We start from the raw sequence: 12,605 nt of genomic DNA on the forward strand, positions 1-12,605 counted from the left end.
CTCAATATTTTTGGTGAATCAGTCTCAATATTTCCAGTATTCATTTTGTAGGTAAATTGTGCTTTTTCCTTATGTACTCCACGGCCGTGGAGAAAGGGAAGAGTAGACCCCTCACTCAACAGGAGACCTGCTGCAGCTTTAAATCATTGTAATGACGTCAAGGACCTTCTTTTTCCCTTTGTAGGGTCAACAGATTGTGTGTGTTATTCGACGGTCGGCACGAACGATGTGGAAACGTCAGCCTTGCACATCATCGTGGGTAGGTCCCTTTCCTGGCGGTCGTGGGCTGTAGGAGGCTCCGTGCACAGCGCTCGGCATGTTAGCCTCTTGAGAACACGAGGTGGCCCCGTTCTCGCTGTCCCTCTGCCAGCAGGACTCCGTGTCTGCCGCCTCCTGTCCCACTCGTCTTCCCACGGCCATCAGAGGGACACTTCAAAAACATAAACCCCTGCTCTGGACCCTCAGTGCGCCCTGTCCAGAGTCTTGAGGGGCGCCCAGGCACCCCGTGACCTGGCTGGCTCTCCTTGGCGTCCCTGTGCGCTGGCCAGGCTGCCCCTCTGTCCTGGAAGCATCCCTTGCTCGTCTGGTGCCCTGCCCTCTGCTGTCATTTCTGTCAGGGCTCTGCCCTGTCACCCTGTCAGAACAGCCTGCCCAGGCCAGAGTCCATGGCTGCCTGCGGTGCTCCTTCCATGTCCTGTCCACTCTCCCCCTGCTCCTCCGGAACGCGGGGCCCCAAGAGCAGGACACCGGTGACCTCGCTGCTAGTCTCCAGGTCAGGGAGACAGGAGTGGCTGCCGAAGCTGCTCCCATCTGTCCAGGCGGCTGCACAACAGTCACGGGCTCCCTCTCCTGTTCCGTCCCTGATGACAGTGCTACTCGTGTGTTACCAAAGTCACAGAAATGTTATGCTTTTGTATTTTAAAATGCCATGCGCTTTTCTTCGTTGTCAGACCCACCTTCCTTTCAGTTAGTGACATTTAACAAGCTTCCTGGGACATTCTTGTTCTGTCCCCACAGGACAGCTTTCCAAGCCTGTCTTGGAAATTTGAGTCAAATTGTGTCATTAGAATCAAGAACAGGAGACCCAGTGCCCCCAGAGAACAGACCACTGACCGCCTTCTGCGGGTTTTACGTTGTAATTAAGTGACTCCTTCACGTGCGCCAGGCGCAGTGTAGGAGGCAGGGTGTCGGGGGCGCAGTGTCGGGGGCGCGGTGCCGGGGCGCTGTGCCAGGGCGGGGCGCGGTGCCGGGGCGCGGTGCAGGGGCCGGGGGTGCGGGTTAGCGTGGAGGGGGGCGGAGCGGCAGGCCCCCATTCCCCACTCCTCTCCGCAGGGGACTCGCTGTCCATGGACGTGTCCTCCGTGCACCACAACAGCACGCTGCTGCGCTACTTCGTGTCGCTGCTGGGCTACGGCTTCTACGGGGACATCATCAAGGACAGCGAGAAGAAGCGGTGGATGGGCCTCGCCAGATACGACTTCTCAGGTAACTCAGAGGGCGCTCACCAGCGCAGTGCTCCCACACGCGTCGTCCGGGGCGGTCTGCACGGCGCCCGTGAAATGGGCGCCCGTTTACTGACAGAAGCCACCGACCTGGCGTCCCTGTCGCTGCCCAGGGGCGCGAGTCTGGCAGGATCCCGGGTCGCCTGAGAACCACTGGCGTCCGCATCGGGCCAGGCCCCTCTGACCCGCTCAGAGCCGGAACTCAGCAGAAGTGGGAGTTGGCTCCAGATCACACAAACAAGTGACAGTCCTCACATCTCAGGTACAGGCACCGTCACCTGCATTTTCTGCTTTTAAGTGCGAGAAAGGAGCTTGAAAGGACGTAGAAGTTAAAGTTTGGCACTCTTGTCCTTCGGATGAATTCCTTGGCTGTATTTAATGAATGTCATCTATCTGGTCACTGCGCTTTATAGTTTGCTTTTGGGTAAATCTGTATTAAATTTAATTGAAAAATGTCAAATAGTAAAATCCAAACCTTTTTCTTGGGAGAGAAAGGAATAGTAACTTGGTGAGCTTTCCACAGTAAAAAGATCTACAGTGTGGCTTTAAGATTAAAACATAAAATGTGGCAAGTTCATGTATTTATTGAAACCTTAATTAGGAAAAGGAATAATGAGGAACTTAGAAAAACCACAGGTGTTTCAGTGACCGACTGGTGCCATTTCCCGATGCCCTGTTGTCGGGCCCCTGGGCAGTGCCGTCTCAGGGCCACCGCGCGCTCCTTCCCACACCTCAGCACATGGCCTGTAGCCGGTCACCCCCGCTGGGACGAGAGCTCGGAAGGCAGCCGTGTTCCCCGTCTTCGGTGATGTGAGGTGGTCTCAGGAGGGTGGGATTTGGGTGTAGTTGCTGAGTGAACACTTGGAGGTGGGCAGTGTCCTAGAGGCAGTGTGGCAGGTGATGTAAAGGAGACACTTTAGGGCAAGCAGGACAGGCAGGTGGGCCCGTCCAAGGACAGACAGGGATGGGGACGCTGGTACCGGGGAGAGGCCGCCCTGGAGGTGGGAGCTGGGAGATGGAGCAGCCACTCCTCCCCTCACCCCGTGGGAGCCTGGCTGTGGCCCCTTCACTTCAGCGAGGAATCGAGTTGGCGGGTTGTCCCCCTCCCGGTGGAGAGGAGCAGAGAGAGGCCAGAGCCACCCACGGGGGCAAGAGGGGCAGGAGGAAGGTGGATGCCAGGGGGCGACTGGGGAGCTGTTTCTTGACAGGACAGGTGGTTACTGAGCGTGTCGCGGATGCCTTGCTGCACGCCAGGTGCTGGCAGAGGAGGGCGGGCAGGTCCAGGTCTGTGGGCTCAAGGACAGGCTGTGTCAACTAGCCGAGGCTGTGGGAGTGTGACCCATGGCGGGCGGGGCCCACCAGTGGGCCATGCACACTGGGTGGAATGCTCGTCACCCTGTGGTGATGACAGGTGACGGAGTGGGGCCTGGGCACCATGTTGAGGGAGGGAGGTCTCAGCGTAGGGGGTACTGTGGCCTCACCGTCCTGCCAGAACCACTGCCAGCACCAGCCCAGCGTGTGACACCAGGAGTGGTGTCACCGTTAGACTCACAGGGCACCGAATGGTCCCGCTGTGGCCTAGGGCCCTCAGGCCCCACTCCCCTGTGTCCTGCTGGGCGGCCTTCTCCGGACAGCTGGTCAGATTCACGCCAGGCATGTTGGGGCAGGGGTGAGGAAGGCCAGGCAGCTCAGGGTGGCTTTGTCCCTAGCCTTGGCGAACTGGCGTGGCACAGGTAGTGCATGGACAGCACACCACAGTTTGCCAGAGGGGCCGCCATGGTCTCTTGGTGGCAGTGTTGCCCTGGCCTTGTCCGGAGTTCTTCCAAGATACCAAAGTTGTGGACGACCTCGGGGGGCCCAAACGTGGGGGCTGCAGGGGCAACACCGACAGTCTTACAGGAGTAGAGACTGAAATGTGCCTCTTTCAAAGTCATGCGGGTGTCAGAGGCTCAACAAGGCGCCAGCCCCCCAGTGACCCACAGGCAGAATCACGTTAGAATACACAGGTCACGTTGGCGAGGTCATGTGGGGTCACTGGTGGCAAAGACGCCCACTTTGCCAGTGTGGAAAGCAGCCCTGGTGACCAGGCGCCCAGCGTGGCCGGATCCCTACTGCTCCTGTCAAACGGGGTCTTGGATGCGCTGGCAGTGGGGTGCCTGCAGCTCCCCTCCGGTGGCGGCAGGAGTGCAGCCTGATGGGGGTCCGTGCCTGTGTCTCCTACAGACGCTCAGTGTCACAAGGCGTCTTGATCTGCTCTCACTGGTGCTTCAGAGGCTAATGGTCACAGTGTCATAACCAAGGAGTGACACTTGTGGATGTTTTCTCTCCGTGGCGCTCTGTTCTCAGGGTTGAAGACCTTCTTCTCACATCACTGCTATGAAGGGACCGTGTGTTTCCTCCCGGCCCGGCACACCGTGGGGTCTCCACGCGACAGGAAGCCCTGCCGTGCAGGGTAAGCACACTTCCTACCTCCTTGGTTTCTGTTGTGATCGACCTGACGTAGGCAGGACTGTGGGTTTTGCTCCTGTTGTGAGGGTGAAGGCACAGTATCTGCCAAATGCAGATGGGAGACTGGATTCACTGTGCCCGGTGGTGGCGGAGGTGAGTGTAGCACTTTTGGGGTCACACACACCCCAGGGAGAGGGTGTCTTGCCTTACGCTTCCTGTGACGGGTCCCTGTGCCACGGATGGGACACAAGGGGAGGCCTCGAGTTGGGTCGAGTCCACATTGTCCTCTGAGGGAGGGCTGTCATCACGTGGCCTGCTCCCTTGGGGGCTCCCTTGCCCCCTTTGGGGGTCTGCCGGGTGACAAATGCATGCAGCGATGAGAGACACAACCACTGTACTGACAGCTCTGTGCCGGCCACCACGGGGACCACAGGCTGAGCCGGACTGGACAGACGGGTGTTCTCAGCAGAAGAGGCACTGGAGCCTCCGTCCCCACCCCAGGGGAGAGCTTGGCCCATTTTATCCCACGCTCCAAGGGGGGGCCCGCCCCGAAGTTAGGAAGGGCAAGCCCAGCCCCCAGCCCCCGGGGAGAGGGTACAGGACAGCTGGCAGGTGCGGGGGACCGAGAGGAGGCGGCGGCCCCCAGGGGAGGGGAGGTTGAAAGTCAGCGACAGCTGAGAGAGCTGGCGGCCTCTCCCCCAAGTCCGGGCGCTGATCTGGCATCACGGTCTCTGTGACCGTGTGGACACATGATGACAAGCAGCAATGCCTTTTCCACCTAATGCCCCCCAGTACATTCCATAGTGTGTGACCAGCTTAAAGCAGAACCTGAAATAAATCTTAAAACTGGTCATCCTGCGGCCCTGTGGCCCGTTAGTGACAGCAGAGTGTCTCTCCACTGTCTTGTCCCTGATCCTTCCCTCCTCAGTCCTTTCCTCCGTAAAGTGAAGCATTTGAGACCATGAAATCGAATAGTTAGAGGCAGACGTGATTTTTCTCATCGCATCGCTGAACTCAGTTGTGGATGAGCTCATTTCACCAGCGGAAATACTGGTCCTGTTTGACAGGCAAGTCCAGCGGTGTCCAAGACGCAGATACCTTCCAGACTCACGACTGAGTTCCGAGTTAACTGTTTGGAGTTATTTACTTGCTCGCTATTGGCTGGCACAGAGAACCAGTATATTATCTGTCATCTGAAAGGGAGTGAACTCTCAGCCTAGGATTCCCCAGGGGATGTGCACCTTCCTGGGCCCCTCCCAGCGAGCCAACACAAGGGCCTTGTAGGGTGCTTTCTGCTTTTTATAATGTTTACAAATTTTAGAGGATATGTTGATGTGTAATTTTTAAAAGTAGGTCTAATTTTGAGAATTCAAATTAATATGCAAAAGAAATATTTTTAGTTAAGGCTTTGAAATGGAACTTTTTATTATACGACAAGAATTGAAAGACTTCTAGAAACGTGTGCCAAGCACATGTATTTCGTTGTTAAATCCACATATTAAAGGAGAGCTGATGCCGTTCCTGTCTTCCAGATGCTCCGTCTGTAGGCAGAGCAAGCAGCGGCTGGAAGAAGAGCAGAAGAGGCCCTTGTGTGGTCTAGAGAGCACGGGTAAGGTCCCAGGAACAGGCTGCCATCAGAGGTGCGTGTGTGAGCAGTTCAGTTCTGGAAGCATGCGGCACACTGCCTTCTCCCCGCCGACGCTCCTGGCTCTGTGCTGCCCTTCGTGTCATCTCCTTTTCTGCTTAGCTCCAGGCAGCAGCAGATGGTTGCCATGTGCTAGACTTTTGGGAAGACTAGATTTCACGGAAGCGCCCACGTTTGCTGTCTTCCTCTGAATAACTGTCGTAGCGCCAGCCAGGCTCCTCTCCTCTAGAATGCTCTAGAATGAGGGTCAGCAAGTGTTTCTGTTAAGGGCTTATAATAAAGTCTTCAGGCTTTGCCAGCCACTTGGAAAGGAATGGGACCACCTGTGTTCCCAAAACTTTATTTATGGACATCGAAATTTGAGTTTCAGATAATTTTCATGTCACAAAATATTATTCTTCTTTTGATTTTTTCCAATCGTTTAAAAATGTGAAAATCGTTCTTAGCTCACAGGCCACACAAAATCAGATGGGCCAGATTTGGTGAGTGCGGTTCTAAGTCATTATCCAAAAGTCCCCAGGTGAGGACCAGGGAGACGGCTCTGCCTTTTGGGAGGTGACCCTCTGGGCACAGAAGTCGGCATGGTTTTCTTTGTGTTGGTGATAAGGCGTCGACTGCATGGAGAATTTGTAGGGACGATCCTGTCCCTTCTCATCTGAGGACGCTGTCCTCTGCCCCCCACCCCCCCGCCTCATATTTAGTGTAACGTCTGCAACACTCCTTTCTGCTTCAGAGGAGGTGGAGGAGTGGAAAGTCATCTGCGGGAAGTTCCTGGCCATCAATGCTGCAAACATGTCCTGTGCTTGTCACCGGAGCCCCAGGGGCCTCTCCCCGGCTGCCCACTTGGGAGACGGGTCTTCTGACCTCATCCTCATCCGGAAATGCTCCAGGTTCAACTTTCTGAGATTTCTCCTCAGGCACACCAACCATTATGACCAGGTGGGTGGAATGCTCTTCCGTAGGGTCTGTGGCAGCAAGCAGTTTCTTCCCAGGCAATCCTGCCTTGTAGATTGTAGGATTACATTACTGAAGTCAAGGGAAAGAAGGACAGATTTTTTGGTTTGCATTTCACCCATTTTAAACTTAGTCACAGTTACTCCTTGTAGAATCTCATTTAAAAATATAAAATCTTTGAGCACAGAAACTAGGAGGTGTGAGTGTTTTCCTGTGTCTTCCTGTCATTTCCTATTTAAAAACAGGACAGAGGGACACGGTAAGATTTTATGTTGCCCTTGCAGGTCGCTTACAATAAAATCTTCAGGCTCCTAGAAGTGGGTGCTGGTCAGACCCTTCCAGCAAACCTTTCTGTGGTCACTGGCGTCCTTGTTGTTAATACAGGGGAAGACCCCAGGTCTAACAATGTCGAGGGAACTGGACCTGGTGGTCCATCTCTGACTTCAGTAAATTGTAGTTTTTTAAATTAAATTGTATTTAAGATCTAGTCCAGTAATGTCTTATGCAGATTTTTAAGCAGTGCTTGTTAAAAGGTAATAAAGAATTCCACATGTCTCTGCCAAGGAGCTCCCAGACTTCTTTAAGAAGCCTTCCTTCCTCACTGGGGATGAGCTAGGATTTCCAAGTGTTCAGTGTTTGGACAAGGGCCTGGGAAGGCAGGTGTTGGATTTCTCTTCCTCTCCTTGTTATCTGTGAGCTGGAGAGAGCAGCTCAGAGGCACGGCCCCAGTGGCCACATCCTCGAGGAGGGGCCGAGTGTGCTCGGAGGACGAGGACTTGCCCGAGACAGACGGGCTGTCCCTTCCCCAACACAGTAACTTTAAGAACATCATTTCCCCTTTCGCTGTCTCTCGGTAGTTTGACTTCACTTTTGTGGAAGTTTATCGAGTCAAGAGATTCCAGTTTACGTCGAGGCACGCAGAGGACGAGGACCGCGAGCTCAGGGAGAGGGGCAAGACGAGGTTTGGGCAGATCTGCAGCGACCACCCCCTGTGCTGCTGCACCGTGTCCAGCAGCTCCTGGAACTGTGATGGGGAGATTCTGAGCAGCTCTGCCATCGAGGTCAGGTGAGCGAGGTGGCCCCCGGTCACAGCGTCCCGCAGTGTGCCTCAGCGTACAGGTGCCACTTGGTGCTCCCAGCGGCTTTGAGCATCTTACAACTTATAACCTAAAATGTAAGCGTCCGTTGTAAATGCCCAATGAGATACATTGTCCTAATTTTGGAGAGATGCAAGGATGTTGATAATTTTCACAGGTTTTGGAAACCCCTCAGTTTTATTATTTTTCTCTTCTACGCCCTGCCCGCCCCAGCACTGGAATTGGTCTTTTGCCCTGGCATTCTCTCTCTTTTCCTAACTAATTAAACAGACAAACCCGCCTTCATGGGTGCTTTCTAAGGCCTGGGTTCACTGAGTCCACCAGGAGGCGCTCCGGCCTCAGGAGCCCAGCCTGCTGCCCGGCCTTCAGCCTCAGTGCTGGCGCCAAGTCAGGGCTGGGGCTCTCGGCCTCCCTGGGGGCAGCCCCCCGCCCCTCCTCCGGCTGGTGGAGTCTGAGAAGTGGGTCTCCCGTACCTGTTGGGGCCCATTGTATTTGGGATTAGAAATCTGTAATCGAATAATGTATATGACATAACCAGATGAAACATGAGTGCAAAGAAAGTGTTTTTCCCTATGGAAAGACCCCGTAAAAGAAGTTGTTTTTAAAAAAAGGTATTAAATGAACTGTGGGCGTAAAACATATATGAGATTGGGGGAGAACCGTAAAGTTCTGGAAGGATCTGTACTGTTTGCAAATATTGTTAGGACTTGGTCTACTTTAAGGAAACCAAACCGGAGGCTCACTGATGATGCGAGTGTGGAGGACACGGGAGGCCCCCACTCCCACTACATGGAAAGAGGGGTGATGGGTGCACCCTTCGATGTTACACGTCACGGCATTTAAGATAACATGATCACTGTTTCTAACTCCCCGCTGTAAACGGCTTTCCCACCAACCAGCTCGACCATCAGGGTCCAAACAGAGCTCCGGGAGAGGGCAGTCCTCAGATCTCAGAGCCCCATGTCCGCGTGCCCCCTGGTCTTGCAGCCAGGATGCGGTCAGTGTGGCAGTGACTGCCCAGCTCACGTCCACAGACGTCACGGGAAAGCCCACCAGGCTACTCGCACACGCGGGGATTTGGCTTCTGTAGACTCGTACAAGTTAAGGAAATGGAATTCTTTTTAACACTGGCTTATGAATTTACTAAAGAAATAGGATACTTTGAAAGTTAGCAAAGGCATTCTTTTGTGAAATATATCCTACATATCTTCATAAATATTACCGTGCCAGCGAGTGAACAGCGAGTCACTTAATTAAGGGGTTTTTGTGACTAAACATCTCTGAGGAGGCTGTGATATCATTAATAAATTGGGTAGGTGGCACTGCCAGGGACCCGAGAGCCCACACTGACCACCGAGCTTCTCCACTTACATCCTGGGGCTTGTTGTGGAAGGCAGGGACCTCCAGGGGACCTCGGCCCGCTCCTCAGACCCCGGGGCCCTGGCCAGTGTGCGGCCCACTTGTTTTCCGTGACTAGACATTTCCTGCAGGGTTTCCTGTGTGGAACCCTCCTGGTGGCCCTGTAAGCTCGGTCCTGATGGGGAGACCCAGGTAGGGAGAGTGGAGACCTGTGGACCTGTCACCCTGCTAGGGAGTGGGGTGCTGGAGTCAGAACCAGGTCTGCTGATCCCTGGTGCCCTTTACAGAGTGGGTCTCAGGCCCGTAAGGAAATCACTCTGCGCCCCCGCCCTGTCACTGCAGGGTTGGACCCAAAGACAGGTACCACGAGACCCACTGGCCATGGCGAAGGAGAACCCCCCTCCGCCCTTGACCAGCTGTGGGCCCGAGAGGCAGGGGGACACGAGGGTTCACATGTGGCCCTTTGTCTCTGCAGGGTTCACTGCCAGCTGGTTCAGCTCTTTGCACGAGGAATTGAAGAGAATCCTCAGCAAGAATCACACAGCTGAGACGCCGTCACCCACCGCCCGCCTTCTTGCCGTGCTTGGGAAGTGTGACAATTATTTAAGAAGATTACTGCAGACCAATTATGTTGATATATACATTTAAATTTAGAAATTTACTTTTGATAGTTAAATCTTGATTTCAGAAGAAATACCTTTTGTCACCAATTTTGTGAACATATTTGGCATTTTCAGTTCTATGTGAATCTTTGGGTTGCGTTTCACGTGACTTATTCTCAGCAAATGGCACTTGTTGATTTGGGCTGCTGGCTTCTTAGAGTGTAACGATGCTGACAGCGCAGATTAAAGCGGCCCCTTAGTGGCTCTAGTGCAGTAATTTTAGAGACAACAGAAGTGCTTTCCGTCGAGCTCACACCATCTGGACATGAGGGATCTCCCGGTCCCTCTGAGCTGCTCTGCAAGGCTTACTCTGTGGGAGTTTGTGATCGAGTTTTGGAAAGTACTCATTCATTCTCTTTGCCTTCATTTTCCCTGTGTCTGAATTGATGACTAGGACATTATTATGGGACCCTGTCCATCTCGTGCATCTGCAGTCTAGTCGTGCTTTAAGCGACGCTTCAAGAGTGGACCATTTAGTGAGAATTAATTACTAAAAGTAACAACGCTTTATCTTTAAAATTGCCCTTCTTGCTCTCATCGTGGCAGCATTGCTAAGACAATCCAGCCGGGAGCACGAACCGGCCCCGAGCTTGGGAACGCGCAGCTCGCAGAGCCCGGCCAGGGTCTGACTGTTTTAAATTGAGAATACCGAAGCTTTACATCGACACAAAGGGGACAGCAGGGCTGGCTTTGGGGGAAACAAAGGAAGCTGGCCTGCGTTAACTTTAAGCCAGTGGGGGCAGAGCGCGGCCCAGGAGCAGGGGGTTACTCTGGTGGGGCCCCGAGTCTGCACACATGGTCCAGGTGTGTTCTTTTCTTATCCTCACCCTTATGTCTATATATTTGTTGACAGTTTTGTCCTTTGCAGCCCCCAGTAGTATAAATGGCTTCTTCGTCTGTGTTTGGTGGGCTTCCTGCTGCGGCTGCAGGGCTAGGGACTCCCCGAGGGCGCTCTCCCCGTCCCTGGGCGCCCCGTCTGTGTTCCCCAGCTGAGCTGCGGCCGCGTGTTCTTCGTAGCCACGCTTATGTACAGGCAAGCTGTATCTAAAGTAGCTCTGTCTGAAATATGAGCAGGTGAGCCTGTTACAAGAGGCAACGCTGCACCCTGTTGGCAGATGCCGTCGGAGTGGATTGTACTTCACGGAGGTTCAGTTAGTCACTTTAGCATTTCACAGACACCATCTATTTTTAGACTTCACCTGCAGCGATTTCTATTTTGAAGTATACAGGAAATTTCCTATTTCATCATTCAGTCCCACCCAGGTCAGACAAAAGGGCAGCTTTAGCGGTGGTTGTTTAAATAGACCACGTTGTTAACGTAGTTGTGCAAGGCGAATGGTTTATTGATGGGTGGTGGGTGAAAAGTCTGGGTATCCAGAAGTAAAGGGACGCTGGCTGTGGCCGTTGTTATGTTCGCTCCCGGCTGAGAAGAAACCAAAGGCGCACAAGTGGGCGCTCCGTGCGGGGCAGGGGCTGCTCCCGCGGGGCTCAGGGGCTCCGCGGCGGCCGCCCGACACTGCTCTGTGGAATTGAACTACTTCACGAGGTCTCCCCAGAAACCTTCAGTCTTTACCGTCCCTGGTAAATGTTCCCAAGACACTGGTCTGCCCTACAATCCACTGCCAATTTTAGAAAAATGGTCCAGACCTGAGAGTAAGCATTTTACGTTCAACGAGACACCCAGCCACACCACGTGGTGCCCGGCCGGCTTTGGCCACATTTACTGACTGCGTGCTGCCACTCAACACTGCAGACCCTGGAACTGCTCTTGGGGGACTGTGTGACTGTGAACACGCCGAGAGCCCCTTGATCATCTGCGCACAAGGCAGAAGCACCGTGCAGACATTCCCACATGAGCTTCCCGTCTCCACGAACACGAGATGGAGCAGCCACAACACCTGAACTTCGGGGTTTTCAGAAAAACAATCAGAACTGATGGTTAGGTGGTGACAACTCAGGGTCATCTAGAAGGGTTAGTCTGTCTCAACTTCCTGTGTGGCTCACTGGTGCAACAATATGAGGCAGCAGGTACGTTCTGACCCTATTCCTGCTCAGTGTCATCACGCCGTGAGCGCGCCCGCCCCTCAGCGGTGGTTTGACTTCTCACGGAGGTCCCATGTAACTGGCAAGTGTGGCTGGAAAGGGGGCTTCATTCCCTTTCTAATCTTGCTGGTTTCAAGATTAGAAAATGGTATATTTGCTCTGATATGTTTGAGAAGACAAAAATAAAGTTACTTTGGGCAGAATTTGGTTTTCTCTTAGAAATTCCTATTATTTTGAAAGCAGAGTATTTTTTTGTGAAAACGCATATACACACGTACGATCTAAAGAACAAGAACAAAATGAACAGTGGCGTGCCTACCACCCATGCAAGAACTTGACTTTCACCCCAACACTCCCTGTGTAATAGTCCTGAAATCTGGGTTTTTCATTCCCTTGTTTCATCCACGTGAGGGGATCAGAATGTGCCGCCCCAAAACATGCCACTGTGACATAAGGATTGTTTGTGCTGAGGACAGTTAAGCAGCAGCAAATGCAGAAAGAGCGCTCTGCCCTCCCCATCCACCTGAAGGCAGGACACGGATTTCCCTTTGTGAAGGTGTGCCCCTCCTCCCTCCTGTACCAGGAGGAGAACCACCTTTATCACCGGAGACAGAAAGTCAGCGCCGAGATGGGGCTGCGCAAACCAACCTTCCATCAGTTTCCCCCATATAAAATTCCCCAATAGATTAATTTTACCCTAGCAGCCCAAACCCCTTTCCCTCCATCTTGTCACTTCTCAACAAATTAATTTATTGCCCCTTATTAAAATTGTACATAAGCCCCAGGTCTAACCATCTCTTTGGGTCTCCACTTGTGTTCTACAATACCTCCATTCACATAAAAATAAAATATTAGCATTAAATAAAAACCATATACCTTTTCTCCTGTTAATTTG

General features: G+C 53.1%; 1 protein-coding gene across 1 annotated transcript in view; it reads left to right on the forward strand.

Annotated features, from left to right (window-relative positions):
• CERK (ceramide kinase) overlaps positions 1 to 11,548 on the forward strand; it is a 57,232-nt gene extending 45,684 nt beyond the window's left edge. Inside the window, exons 7-13 of the mRNA XM_058568131.1 lie at positions 185 to 259; positions 1,333 to 1,485; positions 3,849 to 3,954; positions 5,483 to 5,559; positions 6,329 to 6,534; positions 7,407 to 7,615; positions 9,481 to 11,548. Of these exons, the coding sequence (XP_058424114.1) occupies positions 185 to 259; positions 1,333 to 1,485; positions 3,849 to 3,954; positions 5,483 to 5,559; positions 6,329 to 6,534; positions 7,407 to 7,615; positions 9,481 to 9,553 (899 nt within the window). The 3' untranslated portion in view covers positions 9,554 to 11,548. The remainder of the gene's footprint in view (positions 1 to 184; positions 260 to 1,332; positions 1,486 to 3,848; positions 3,955 to 5,482; positions 5,560 to 6,328; positions 6,535 to 7,406; positions 7,616 to 9,480) is intronic.
• The last annotated feature ends 1,057 nt before the right edge of the window (positions 11,549 to 12,605 follow it).

The sequence above is a fragment of the Diceros bicornis genome, chromosome 25 (genome assembly GCF_020826845.1).
Source record: "Diceros bicornis minor isolate mBicDic1 chromosome 25, mDicBic1.mat.cur, whole genome shotgun sequence".
Taxonomy (NCBI): Eukaryota; Metazoa; Chordata; class Mammalia; order Perissodactyla; family Rhinocerotidae; genus Diceros; species Diceros bicornis.